General features: G+C 41.6%; 1 protein-coding gene across 9 annotated transcripts in view; it reads right to left on the bottom strand.

Annotated features, from left to right (window-relative positions):
- Nucleotides 1-13,951, bottom strand: part of TMEM67 (transmembrane protein 67) — a 123,102-nt gene that overhangs the window by 107,796 nt on the left and 1,355 nt on the right. For 8 of the 9 annotated variants that reach the window (XR_011389224.1, XR_011389225.1, XR_011389226.1 and 5 more), the window contains exons 2-6: nucleotides 13,066-13,154; nucleotides 9,097-9,190; nucleotides 3,212-3,311; nucleotides 298-367; nucleotides 126-200 (exon numbers count right to left, since the gene is read on the bottom strand). Coding sequence is in view for 2 of the 9 variants with exons in the window: in XM_070075288.1 (XP_069931389.1) it covers nucleotides 126-200; nucleotides 298-367; nucleotides 3,212-3,311; nucleotides 9,097-9,190; nucleotides 13,066-13,154 (428 nt within the window). In the remaining 7 variants the exon portion in view is untranslated. The remainder of the gene's footprint in view (nucleotides 1-125; nucleotides 201-297; nucleotides 368-3,211; nucleotides 3,312-9,096; nucleotides 9,191-13,065; nucleotides 13,155-13,951) is intronic. The other variant, XM_070075289.1, reaches the window with a different exon arrangement.

The raw sequence follows: 13,951 nt of genomic DNA, 5'->3' as shown, positions 1-13,951 counted from the left end.
CCCAGTAATTTCTATTTTACAGTGAGTTACACATAAATGTTTCTCATTTTAGTTCAAAATTAATTACCAGAGGAAGAAACACAGAAAGTTCTTTAATAATGAAAAAAAAATCAAAACATACTCACGAGCTCTGTATAACGCGCAGTTGAAATCATACGTGGAGGAAAATTCCTTGTGTTGCTGAAACACAATCCCCCTGTCTTCACAAATAGACAGGGGAGAAAAAAATCTAGTTTATGGACATGAATATGCAATTGAATTAAAAAATATAAACTTAATTGATTAGATTAGCCTTACTAGAATGTTAGGTTCTGAACATGCACAGGACCGGCTGGTATTAATGAATGTTGGTTCACATCGAACACACCTGTTCAATATAACAGAAATAATTTTTAAAATGTTAAAGGATTATACTTTACTGATTTAATTAAGCACAGCGCATAGCAAGCTGTACTAATTTAATTAAGAACTTGTTTTCCTAACTGTTGTATTAGAATAGATGCATTCATTTAAACAATTACTTAAATAAAATTAAAATATAATGCTCATCTGAATATATTTATATCACTCTTGGAAATGTAAGACAAAGTAATCAAGATAATCAACCACTGATGACTATTTTTGAGTTACACAGAATATAGAGAATAAATAATACTGAATATATAAGTCACTCAAAAAAGAGGCCAAAATTCATAAATATGAAACTAAGTCAATATTTACAAGTAGTTATATCAAATATGCTTTATTTTATCTGTCACAAAACAAAAAAGTAGCACAGGCTGAAAAATATTATCTTCTCATCAAACTTATAGCTAGTATTTTGTTTTTTAAAAGACATAGTTATTTATTTGAAAGGCAGTATTAGAGAGAGAGAGAGAGAGAGAGAGAGAAAGAGAGACAGAGACAGAGACAGAGAGGTCTTCCATCCATGGGTTCACTCCCCAAATGGCCGCAATGGTCAGGGCTAGGCCAGGCCAAAGCCAGGAGCTAAGAGCTTCTTCCAGGTCTCCCACATGGGTGCAGAGGCCCAGGCACTTGGGCCATCCTTTGCTGCATTCCCAGGAGCATTAGCAGGAAGCTGGATGGGGAGTGAACAGGTGGGACTCATACTGGGCACCTATATGGGATGTCAGCACTGTAGGCGGCAGCTTAACCTGCCACACCACAACCACAGCCCCTTAGCTGATATTTTTTTTTTAATAATTTTTTTTTAATTTTTTTATTTATTTTTGACAGGCAGAGTGGACAGTGAGAGAGAGAGAGACAGAGAGAAAGGTCTTCCTTTGCCGTTGGTTCACCCTCCAATGGCCGCCGCGGCCGGAGCACCGCGCTGATCCGATGGCAGGAGCCAGGTGCTTCTCCTGGTCTCCCATGGGGTGCAGGGCCCAAGCACTTGGGCCATCCTCCACTGCACTCCCTGGCCACAGCAGAGAGCTGGCCTGGAAGAGGGGCAGAACCGGCGCCTCAACCGGGACTAGAACCAGGTGTGCCGGCGCCGCAAGGCGGAGGATTAGCCTAGTGAGCCGCGGCGCCGGCTCCTTAGCTGATATTTTAAAAATAGAGCTATCATCTTTATTTTATGAAAATACTTCATTTTTTGCATTAATGAATGAGATAGAGGGAAGGAAGGTATTGGATTAGCAGAGACACTGATGAGTATATATGGGTATTCATTACTTGCAAGAGAGAACATGTAGGAAATGGGCCTGGGCATAGCATAAAACTCAGACTAGGCTTGGAGAAGTATTAGAGGGGTAAGCTTGGGGATGAGCCCAGTAGTCAATATCTGGATTTTGCAACTCAGGTCAACCTAAGATGACCCAACAGTAACTATCCCCAGAATTAGCTTCTCAACTACTTTTTGTATTAAACTTGGAAACTTAGAACTGTGCTTAGAAGAAATTTATCACATAGGCTTCTAAAAAAATTGAAACTAAAATAGGTATAATGTGTTTACATTAGAGGGAGTGTGTAGGTAGAAGTATGTGTGTGGAGTGCACAAAAACATACATAAAGGAGGAACAGGAAGCCATAAAATATAGTGTTATAAATCACTATATCTGGGGCTGGCGCTGTGGTGTAGTAGGTAAAGCTGCCCCCTAGGGTGCCAGCATCCCATATGGGCGCTGGTTCGAGACCCGGCTGTTCTTCTTCCAATCCAGCTCCCCTCTGTGGCCTGGGAGAGCAGCAGAGGATGGCCTAAGTCCCCTGTACCCATGTGGGAGACCCGAGGACTCCTGGCTCCTGGCTTGGGTTTGACACAGCTCCCGCCGTTGCGGCCAGCTGGGGAGTGAACCAGCGGATGGAGGACGTCTCTCTCTGTCTCTGCCTCTCCTTCTCTCTCCGTGTAACTCTGACTTTCAAATAAATAAATAAATCTATTAAAAAAAATAAATCACTGTATCTGTATTATAATTAGTAAACAGTTACTAACATGTTTTCTGGTATAACATTAAAATACATACTTTAGCACAGTACTTGGCACATAATTATGTACAAATTACATAGCAACAAAACATAGCTACCTTTTATGGAGCCATTAATACATAGCACTAAGCTAAGAAATTTGCATGTGATTTCTGAGCCATCACAGCCTGTAAATAGGTGGTATATTCTAAAGACATGGGACTGTGACTTATTGAACTATCCAAAGGTAAACAACCAATAGACTGAGCCAAGATTTGATCTGTATTCTGTCTCATGCTCCAGGCCTCGCTTCTTCACCTGTCAATGTCTACTTTTTTTGTTGTTGTTGTTTTTGACAGACAGAGTGGATAGTTAGAGAGAGAGAGAGAGAGAGAAAGGTCTTCCTTTTTGCCATTGGTTCACCTTCCAATGGCCGCCACGGCTGGTGCGCTGCGACCTCTGAAGGCAGGAGCCAGGTGCTTCTTCTGGTCTCCCATGGGGTGCAGGGCCCAAGCACTTGGACCATCCTCCACTGCCTTCCCGGGCCACAGCAGAGAGCTGGCCTGGAAGAGGGGCAACCGGGACAGAATTTGGTGCCCCGACCGGGACTAGAACCCGGTGTGCCGGCACCGCTAGGCGGAGGATTAGCCTATTGAGCCGCGGCGCCGGCCCAATGTCTACTTCTAACCTCTGTCAGGTTACTGTGAGCAACAAGTAATGTGAGAGGAAAATACTTTCTAAAATTACAAATTATAAGTAAATATATGATAATATTAACAAAGCCAACTCCCAGTGTACTACTTACCTGTTTCCTAAAGCATTTGCAACCATAAAGGAGTCTTCCTTTTCATCACAGCGCTCACAAGTTGCTTGAGACAACAAGGTCCCATTAGCATCTCTTTCCACTAAACAATTTAGAAGCAAAGTTAAGACATAATGAACATACAAGTTTCTATATACTAAGAAAATACTTAATAAAATCCACTTGTAATTATTATTCCAAAAATTCTCAAAACACTTTCTTTGCACAAAGGTATGTCACACATCTTCATAATAAAGTATGGAAGAGGGGCCAGCACTGTGGTGTTAGTGGATAAAGCCATGGCCTGCAGTGCCAGCATCCCATATGGGCGCTGGTTCGAGTCCCGGCTGCTTCACTTTTTTTTTTTTTGGACATGCAGAGTAGACAGTGAGAGAGAGAGAGAGACAGAGAGGAAGGTCTTCCTTTTTCCATTGGTTCACCCTGCAATGGCCGCTGCGCTACGGCCAGCGCACCGCGTTGATCCGAAGCCAGGAGCCAGGTGCATCTGGTCTCCCATGCAGGTACAGGGCCCAAGGACTTTGGGCCATCCTCCACTGCACTCCTGGGCCATAGCAGAGAGCTGGACAGGAAGAGGAGCGACTGGGACAGAATCCAGCACTCCGACCGACAGGGACTAGAACCCGGTGTGCTGGCGCTGCAGGCGGAGGATTAGCCTATTGAGCCGCGGCGCCGGCCTGCTTCACTTTTGATCCAGCTCTCTGCTATGGCCTGGAAAAGCAGTACAAGATGGCCCTAGTGCTTGGGCCCCTGCACCCGTGTGGGAGACCTGGAAGAAACTCCTGGCTCCTAGCTCTGGATCAGCCCAATTCCAGTCATTATGGCCATTTGGGGAATGTACTAGTGGATGGAAGATCTCTCTCTCTGACTCTTCCTCTTTGTCACTCTGTTTTTCAAATAAATAAGTAAATCTTTAAAAAAAGTATGGAAGAGCAAAGCCTTTAGATACAAAAAGTGAAACTGTATTATTGTAGGGTATGAGAATTTAAAACTTTAATAGATACTACCAAAAATCCTCCAAGTTATAGAAGCACAGTGTGACAGGACTATATAGGTAGGGAATAAAATCTCTGAGGAAAAAATATTACTGATTTATTGTTATGGTGACTTGAAACTACTTTCTATATTTTTTAGGGTAAATAGGAAAGGCTTTGCTCTTGAATATATTCTCTGAAGCATGATTTGTTAGTAAACAACCTAAATACATATCTAAAACAGCAAAATAGTGGTACATGCATAATGTGAAATACTGTAAACAGACTGAAAAGAATTTACTGCAAGAGGTAAATCTAAAGGATTATGTTGTTAACTGAAAAAAGTATGCTACAGAGCAATACTGGGGGTACGAAACATTTATGTAAAAATACCACTTATATTTCCTGTGACTATAATGTAGATCTTTATGATAAAAGAGGAAGAAAATGGGGGTCGGCGTTGTGGAACAGCAGCATAAGTCACCACCCACAGTGCCAGCCTCCCATGTAAGTGCCAGTTCAAGTCCCAGCTGTCCACTTCTGATTCAGCTCCCTAACTGATGTGCCTGGGAAAGCAACAGAGGATAATCTAAGTGCTTGGGCTTCTGCCACCCACGTGGGAGATCAGGAAGAAGTTCCTGGCTTCTAGCATCAGCCTGGCACAGTACCGGCCATTGTGGCCATTTGGGGAGTGAATTACGGATAGAAGATCTCTCTCTCTGTCCCTATCTCTATCTGTAACTCTGACTTTCAAATAAGTAAGATTCTTTTTTTAAAGAAGAAGATTCTGGAAGGACACACACATACACACTCCAAAATGATAAGGATTACTTTGGGGCTGAGAAGAATTAGTATTGGAAAAAACAGTTAGAGAGGACTTTAGTCTTATCCATGACTAAGTTTTTGGATGGTGACAAAAAAATAACTAACAAAAATAAAGGGGAAACACTCTCTCCTCCTACAGTTGTCCCTACTTCAATAAATGGTAACTGCATTTAACCATGTATTTACCTAAGTCTCAGTCCTCAGTGTCTTCTCTTCTCATGTTTCACATTAAAACAAATAAACAAATCTGCAAATCCTTTCAAGTGTCTCTTCAAAATATATTCAGAAATGGAATTATTTTCTCTACCTCTACAATAAATCATTGGCACAAATACCACCAGCTATTACTTGGGCTTTCCTAACAGCTTCCTTCGTAGAGTGCTGTTTTCATGCTCAATGCAAAAGACAGAGTAAGCCTTTTACTGTTTAATTCTTTTTTATTTACTTGAAAATAGAACAAGTGATTACCTACCTATCTATCTATCTAATTATCTATCCTATCTATCTTCCATCTGCTGCTTCATTCCTCAAATGCCCACAATAAGCAGGGTTAAGCCAGGCCAAAGCCAGGAACCTGGAACTCCATCTGGGTGTCCACATGGGTAGCAGAAGCACAAGTACTTGGGCCATCACCTCAGGATGCATTAGCAGGAAGCTGGATAGGAAGCAGAGGAGCTGAGACTCAAACCTGGCACTCTGATAAGGGATGTAGGAGTCCCAAGCAGCAGCATAACCCACTGTGCCACAACGCCCAATCCTAGGGTAAACTGCACAATCTGGTAAACCGTTTAAAACCTGAGTATGATCATGTCATGCTTCTTCTTACCCTCTACCATGTATTAAGCATCTTAATTGGATAAAGTCTATACTCTCCTCTCTCCTAGTACCACCAGCCCCCAACTTTGAATTAAACGCCTACATGAGTTCCAGAGCCAAATCCTCTCTGAACCATAGCATACTTCTTTTCTTTAACAGAATTTCTTGGCTTTTCATATATTATTCCTGACAAACTTTAGGGCCTGGTCAAATTTATAAGGCATGTTTAAATGTATAGAGTAGTGGGAGAGGTAACATCTTTTTATTTAATCTTCCAATCCAAAAATGAAAAATCTATTTTCATTTATTAAAGCTTGCTTTTGTGCTTTTCAGAAGCGTTCAAAAATTTCTTAAGGTATCAATCTTGCAGATTTCTTCTGAAGTTTATGCCTAAGTATTTTTTCTTTTTTTTTGGTTGGAAAATGGGATGCTTTCTCCCAATATATTTTCTTTTTTTAAAAGATTTATTTTGGGCCGGCGCCGCAGCTCACTAGGCTAATCCTCCGCCTAGCGGCGCCGGCACACCGGGTTCTAGTCCCGGTTGGGGCGCCGGATTCTGTCCCGGTTGCCCCTCTTCCAGGCCAGCTCTCTGCTGTGGCCCGGGAGTGCAGTGGAGGATGGCCCAAGTGGTTGGGCCCTGCACCCCATGGGAGACCAGGAAAAGCACCTGGCTCCTGGCTCCTGCCACCGGATCAGCGCGGTGCGCTGGCCGCGGCGGCCATTGGAGGGTGAACCAACGGCAAAAGGAAGACCTTTCTCTCTGTCTCTCTCTCTCACTGTCCACTCTGCCTGTCAAAAAAAAAAAAAAAAAAAAAAAGAAAAAGAAAAAATCAAAAAAAAAAAAAAAAAAGATTTATTTTGGACCAGTGCTGTGGCATAGTGGGTTAAGCTGCTGCCTGTAGCGCCAGCATCCCATATGGGTGCCGGTTTGAGTCCCAGCTTCTCCATTCCCAATCCAGCTTCCAGCTCCCTGTTAAAGAACCTGGGAAAGCAGTAGAAGATGGCCCCAGGGCTTGGGCCCTTCCATCCACGTGGGAAACCTAGAAGAAGCTCCTGGTTTCTGCCTTCAGCCTGGGTCAGCCCCAGCTGTTGCGGTCATTTGGGGAGTGAACCAGTGGACGGAAGACCTCTCTCTGTGTCTCTTCCTTTCTCTCTGTAACTCTTTCAAATAAATAAAATAAATTTTTAAAAAATTATTTATTTATTTGAAAATCAGAGTTATAGAGAGGAGGAGAGCCAGAAGGAGAGACAGAGAAAGAGATCTTTCATCCGTTGGTTTACTTCCCAAAAGGTTGCAACAGCTGGGACTGGGCCAGGCTGAACCAAGAACTAGGAACTCCATCTGAATCTGCCACATGGGTGGCAGGGGCCCAAGTACCTGGGCCATTTTCCACTGCTTTCCCAGGTAAGTTAGCAGGGAGCTGGACAGGAAGTAGAACAGCTAGGACTAGAACTGGTACCATATGGAATGCGGGCACTGCAGGTAGAGTCTTAACCTGCTGAGCCCCAATGGCTAGCTTGCTTATCACATTTTCTAAAGGACTGTTAGTTTTATATAGAAAGATTACTACTCTTTGCATATTAATTTTATATCTGGGATCTTTAAAACCATAATAATGTTTGGTGACTCCCTTGGGTTTTCTATAAAATAAAATAAAATCATCTGCAAATAATGATTTTTCATTTTTTCCTTTCTGATGATTTTTTTTCTGTCTTACTTAAGTACATAGTTTACAATTTTTGCCAGGTCCTGTCATTCATAGGAATGCTTATAATTTCCCCAACATGATTAAGTAGTTGAGGCATATATTTTATCTTATAAAGAAGTAGCCATCCAATCCTACTTCATAAAGATATTTTTATCAAGATTGATTTATCTGAAAGGCAGAGTTACAGAGAGGCAGAGGCAGAGAGAAAGGTCTTCCATCCACTGGTTCACTCCCCAAATGGCTGCAATGGCTACAGCTGGGCTGATCCAATGCCAAGAATCAGGAGTTTTTTCCCAGTCTCCCATGTGGGTGCAGAGGCCCAAGGACTTGGGCAATCTTCTAGGGAGCTGGATCAGAAAGTCACAAACTGCCACCCATATGGGATGCTGGCATTGCAGGCAGCAGCTTTACCTGCTACACCACAACACTGGCCCCTATAAAGATTTTTTTAAAAAGCCTGTTAACATCTTAACTGACATTAAATTTTGTACAAAAATAATTTCTCAAGATACTTTTAATTACCAAGCTATTTAAATTAAAGTCCTTTTCTTTTTTCTTTTTTTTTTTTTTTTTTTTTTGACAGGCAGAGTGGACAGTGAGAGAGAGAGACAGAGAGAAAGGTCTTCCTTTTGCCGTTGGTTCACCCTCCAATGGCCGCCGCGGCCAGCGCACCGCGCTGATCCGATGGCAGGAGCCAGGAGCCAGGTGCTTTTCCTGATCTCCCATGGGGTGCAGGGCCCAAGCACCTGGGCCATCCTCCACTGCACTCCCGGGCCACAGCAGAGAGCTGGCCTGGAAGAGGGGCAACCGGGACAGAATCCGGCGCCCCAACCGGGACTAGAACCCGGTGTGCCGGCGCCGCTAGGCGGAGGATTAGCCTAGTGAGCTGCGGCGCCGGCCCTAAAGTCCTTTTCAAAAAGCAAACATGGGGCTAGTGTTGTGGCTAGGCTGCTGCTTATGATGCCAGTATGCCATATCATAATGCCTGATTGAATACTTCTGATTCCATTCCAGTTCCTTGCTAATGTGCCTGGGAAGGAAGCAGAAGATGGCTCAAGTATTTGGGCCTCTGCCACCCATAAGGGAGACCAGTTTGGAGTTTCTGGCTCCTGGCTTTGGCCTGGACCAGTCGTGGTTGTTGTGGACATCTGGGTATTTGGGGACTGAATCAGTGGATGGAAGTTCTGGCTGTCTCTTTATCTTTCTCTCTGTGTAACTCTGCCTTTCAAATAAATAAATAAGTCCTGAAAAAAATAAATAAAATAGAAAGTATCCAAGAAATTATGAATTGATACTTAAAAAACACACAGCTGTAATGTAAATTAAAAATGTTATCTCAAAAATTAGAAAGAATGAGAGAAGGAGGAAAAGTATCACTGTATTCTTAGAATTGTATGTGTGAACTACTTTCAATTGATTCTTTGTATTAAAATAATTTTTTAAAAATTGAAACAAATTCCTTTCCTTTATAAAGTTAAAAAGACCAAAAAACACAAACACATATGAAGATTCATTGTTACCATTTCATAAACAATCTAATTCTTACCTAAAATATGGCCAGTGGGACAGTGGCATTTTCCTTCTGCAGTTAAGCCACTAGGACAAGAAATGCAGTTCCAGCCATCTTCAGTAACACCTTTCTAAATTTAAAAAAAAAAAAAAAAAAAAAAAAGAACTTTATTCCACTTTTAAGCTGAACTGCCTCTTCTTAATCATATAGGTTCAAAAAGCCACAACAGTGTAACTTTTAGTGAATATTCAACACCATACATGTGTGAGATGTGTAAGAATTCCCTGGGACAGCGAGGTGGTATAGATGTGTTAAGCCTCCACCTGTGGTGATGGCATCCCATATCGGCACTGGTTCAAGTTCCTGCTGTTCCACCACTTGCAATTCAGCTTCCTGCTAATGTGCTTAAGAAAGCAGTAGAAGATGGCATAAGTGCTTGGGCCCCTGCATCCATGTGGGAGACAAGGAAAAAGCTCCTGGCTTCTGGCTTCAGCCTGGCCCAGCCCTGGTGGGTGAAGCCATTTGGGGAGTGAACCAGCAGATGGAAGATCTCTTGATCTCTCTCCCTTTCTCTATCTCTACCTTTCAAATAGATAAATAAATCTTCAAAAAAAATTCCTTGAGGCCAGTGCTATGGCGCAGTGGGTTAAAGCCCTGGCCTGAAGCGCTGGTTCGAGACCCGGCTGCTCCACTTCCAATCCAGCTCTCTGCTATGGCCTGGGAAAGCAGTAGAAGATGGCACAAGTCCTAGGGCCCCTGCATCGACGTGAGAAGACCTGGAGGAAGCTCTGGCTCCTGAATTTGGATCGGCACAGCTCTGGCCATTGCAGCCAATTGGGGAGTGAACCAGCGGATGGAAGACCTCTCTCTCTTTCTGCCTCTCCTTCTCTCTCTGTGTAACTCTGAGTTTCAAATAAATAAATAAATAAATAAATCTTTAAAAAAATTCCCTGAATAGCTAATTCATACTTATTTTCTAAAATTAATTTATATATTAATATATGTAGATACTATTAAGAGATCAATTTTTGGTAATAGTTCTTCTTCATGATCTAAAGAATCAAAAGGATTCTTTCATAATTAATTTTGTCATTTAATTTTTCCATTTACAAATACGAAGATTCTTAAAAAGTTTGTAGAAAACTGAACTAAAGGATGTTTATTTTGGTCCAAACAATTTTGAAAGCCACACAGAGATCTTCAAAAAGTTCATGAAAAATGTGTTTTATGGTAAAAATATGTATGCAGTCCAAATTTTTTTGCAGCAAAATAAACACCTTTTAATTACATTTTTCCATGAACTTTTTGAAGTACCTTTGGATACTTCAAATATTAATACCTTAGGATACAACAAATATTAACAGAATTTAGTAAATGGAAGGCCAGTTTAATAAGTTAGTCTTACCTGTTCCAAAATTACTTTTTAAAAAATCCAAATACATTAACTTTTAAAATTTAATTTTTGAATATTATGGTATGTAGATACATAATATTGAGGCCAATGTTGTAGCATAGTTAAGCCAACGCCTGAGACACCAGCAGTCCCACTTCTGATCCAGCTCCTTGCTAGCGTCCCTGGGAAAGCTGTGGAAGATGGCCTAAGTGCTTGGGCTCCTGCCCTCCATGTGAGAGATCTGGATGGAGTTCCAGAATTTTGGCTTCAGCCTGGTGGGGCCCTTGCAACGGCCAATGGGGAGTGAACCAGGTAATGGAAGATCTCCCTTTGCCTCACCCGCTGTTTCTGTAACTCTTTCAAATGAGTCAATAAATATTTTATTTATTTGAAAGGCAGAATTAGGCCGGCGCCGCGGCTCACTAGGCTAATCCTCCACCTAGCGGCGCCGGCACACCGGGTTCTTGTCCCGGTCGGGGCGCCGGATTCTGTCCCAGTTGCCCCTCTTCCAGGCCAGCCCTCTGCTGTGGCCAGGGAGTGCAGTGGAGGATGGCCCAGGTGCTTGGGCCCTGCACCCCATGGGAGACCAGGAAAAGCACCTGGCTCCTGGCTCCTGCCATCGGATCAGCGCGGTGCACCGGCCGCAGCGCGCCGGCAGCGGCGGTCATTGGAGGGTGAACCAACGGCAAAGGAAGACCTTTCTCTCTGTCTCTCTCTCTCACTGTCCACTCTGCCTGTCAAAAAAAAAAAAAAAAAAAAAAGGCAGAATTAGAGAGAGAGGAAGAGACAGAGATCTTCCATCTGCTGGTTTACTCCCCAACAAGCCACAACAGACAGGGCTGGGCCAGACTGAAGCCAGGATCCAGGAGCTGTAGCCTAAGTACTTGGGCCAGCTTCCAATGCTTTCCCAGGTGCATTATAAAGGAGCTGGACTAGAAGTAGAGCAGCCAGGACATGAACTGGTGTCCATATGGGATACCAGCATCACAGGCAGTGGCTTAACCTATTGTACCCCAACGCCGGCCTCTAAAATGAATCAAAAAATTTGTACTATCAAAGGATTTGGATAAAGAATATCACGCAAAATAGAGGTTATTATATAATTTAGGAGAAACCTAGGCAAAAAACATAGCAATAGCATGTATATAACTAAACTTAATAGCTGACATCCTGATTCTAGTTCCAGCTGATCCACTTGTGATCTAGCTCCCTGCTAATGTCCCTGGGAAAGCAACTGAAGTTGGCTCAAGTGCTTGTGGCAGCCCTTTGGGTAATAAACCAGCAACTGGAAGATAAATCTTTCTTTAAAAAAAAAAAAAGATTTATTTATTTAGGATTATTTAGGATTTATTTATTTAGGATTAGCCTAGTGAGCTGCGGCGCCGGCCCATTTTTTTTTTACTTTTTATTCTTGGCAATTCAGCTAGGATCAATACATACAAAAACATAATATCAAAACTGTAATCGGACTATAAGTAATAGCCATAAATTAGAGTAACTGGTAACTTTATAAATTCCCAGATTTAACAGTTTTTATATGACAATGAGAAGAAATACTATTATAAAAGTCAGAAAAGTCACACAGAAATTATCCAAAATGGCTGAGAAATATATTTCTATTAGTCAAGAAATAACATATATAGTAACTATTAATTTGTTAATTTTCCAAAAATGTTTATATAATGACTAATAGCAACAAATATTAATTAACCTATTTACTGATGCAACTGATGCTTCATGAACTTCTTACTTTAGATATCCTTATGAACATAAGTCATTACATAAAACTGCTGGCCCAGAGAAGACACTGAACTCAATCTGTACCAGTCATACTATATAAAAGTTCAAGGAAATAAAAAAAAACTATAGAGGGATATCAGATTTATTGCCCCAAGATAAAATTAACTTTTAATTCCATTTTCCATGAACTTTTTTTTTTTTTTTTTTTTGACAGGCAGAGTGGACAATGAGAGAGAGAGACAGAGAGAAAGGTCTTCCTTTGCCGTTGGTTCACCCACCAACGGCCGCCGCAGCCAGTGCGCTGCGGCCGGCGCACCGCGCTGATCCAATGGCAGGAGCCAGGAGCCAGGTGCTTTTCCTGGTCTCCCATGGGGTGCAGGGCCCAAGCACTTGAGCCATCCTCCACTGCACTCCCTGGCCACAGCAGAGAGCTGGCCTGGAAGAGGGGCAACCGGGACAGAATCCGGCGCCCCAACCGGGATTAGAACCCGTGTGCCGGCGCCGCTAGGTGGAGGATTAGCCTAGTGAGCCGCGGTGCCGGCTTCCATGAACTTTTGGCAGCATCTTCATATGTGTATTAGTAATCAATTTTAATTTATTATCAAACTATTCTATGAGGCAAAATAAAAGAAGCAAATTTTTATGGCTTTGTGGTTTTTTGTATTTCAGATTAAAAAGAACTACTTTTCTCTTTTTCTGTGTTTACATGAAATTTCATTGATCTCCCAAAATTTTCTCTGGTAAAAGTAAATTTAGTACAGTAATTTTAAAGTTTGTGAGTAAGCATTAAACATTAAATTGTAGTATGAAAAATAAAAGCACTGAATTTATTACTTTTACAGTAAAGTTATTTTAAAATAAATTCCCCATACCATGTTCTCCGGGCACTTTTTACAAATAACAGCAGATCCTCCATTATTAGAGATCATCTGAAATCCTGGTAGACACACACATGAAGTACCTAAAGGGAAAAGAACCAATTTTGTCACTAACAACTGAAAATTAAGCTCAAAGACAGGAAAATTTTAACAATTCTTAAGATTTGCAGAAGTAGCATAGTGGTTAATGGCAAGACACCAAAATCAGTACTGCGTGGGTTCAAATCCAGAAACATATTCCTCAGATTCCAACCTGAGTTCTACTTAACTGAGTAAACTTGGGCAAGTTACCGAGTGTCTCTGTGCCTTGCATTCCTCTTCAGTTAAATGGAGAAAACAGCAGTAGCTACCTTCTAGGGTTAGTATGAGTAATCATATGAAAAGATCTGAGAAGAGTCTACAGCACACAGTTAGCACTGTATTGCTACCATGTTAAGTGCAAGTCTAATTAAACTACTGAATTATTCGACTATTTAACTGCTGTGGGAAATTTCACATTTCTTGTTTCTAAACCATACACATATATTTAATGAATTCAAATTTACTTAACCAGCATTTTATTTGTAAAGTTACCTTAATTCAAATAAATTACTATTTCCCACTGTACAGACAGCAAAAATTATAAGACGAGCACTATTTTCTTATTAGATAAGAAAGAAAAGCATTCTCTAAGGAGCCATTAAGTAGAAACAGTAGCTATAGGAGTCTTTGTAGTATAGCACACACAGTAGTTTGATTCATAATTATGAAAGTAATATGTAGAGTCTGAAATACTTTATCATTCATATTTTTGAAAAACTTATCTGAAAGGCAGAATAGCAGAGGGAAAGGAACAGAGATATATCTTCCACCTGCTACTTCACCCCCAAAAGCCCACAGA

Source organism: Oryctolagus cuniculus, chromosome 6 (assembly GCF_964237555.1).
Source record: "Oryctolagus cuniculus chromosome 6, mOryCun1.1, whole genome shotgun sequence".
NCBI classification, from domain to species: domain Eukaryota; kingdom Metazoa; phylum Chordata; class Mammalia; order Lagomorpha; family Leporidae; genus Oryctolagus; species Oryctolagus cuniculus.
This window is presented reverse-complemented; position numbering and strand designations above follow the sequence as displayed.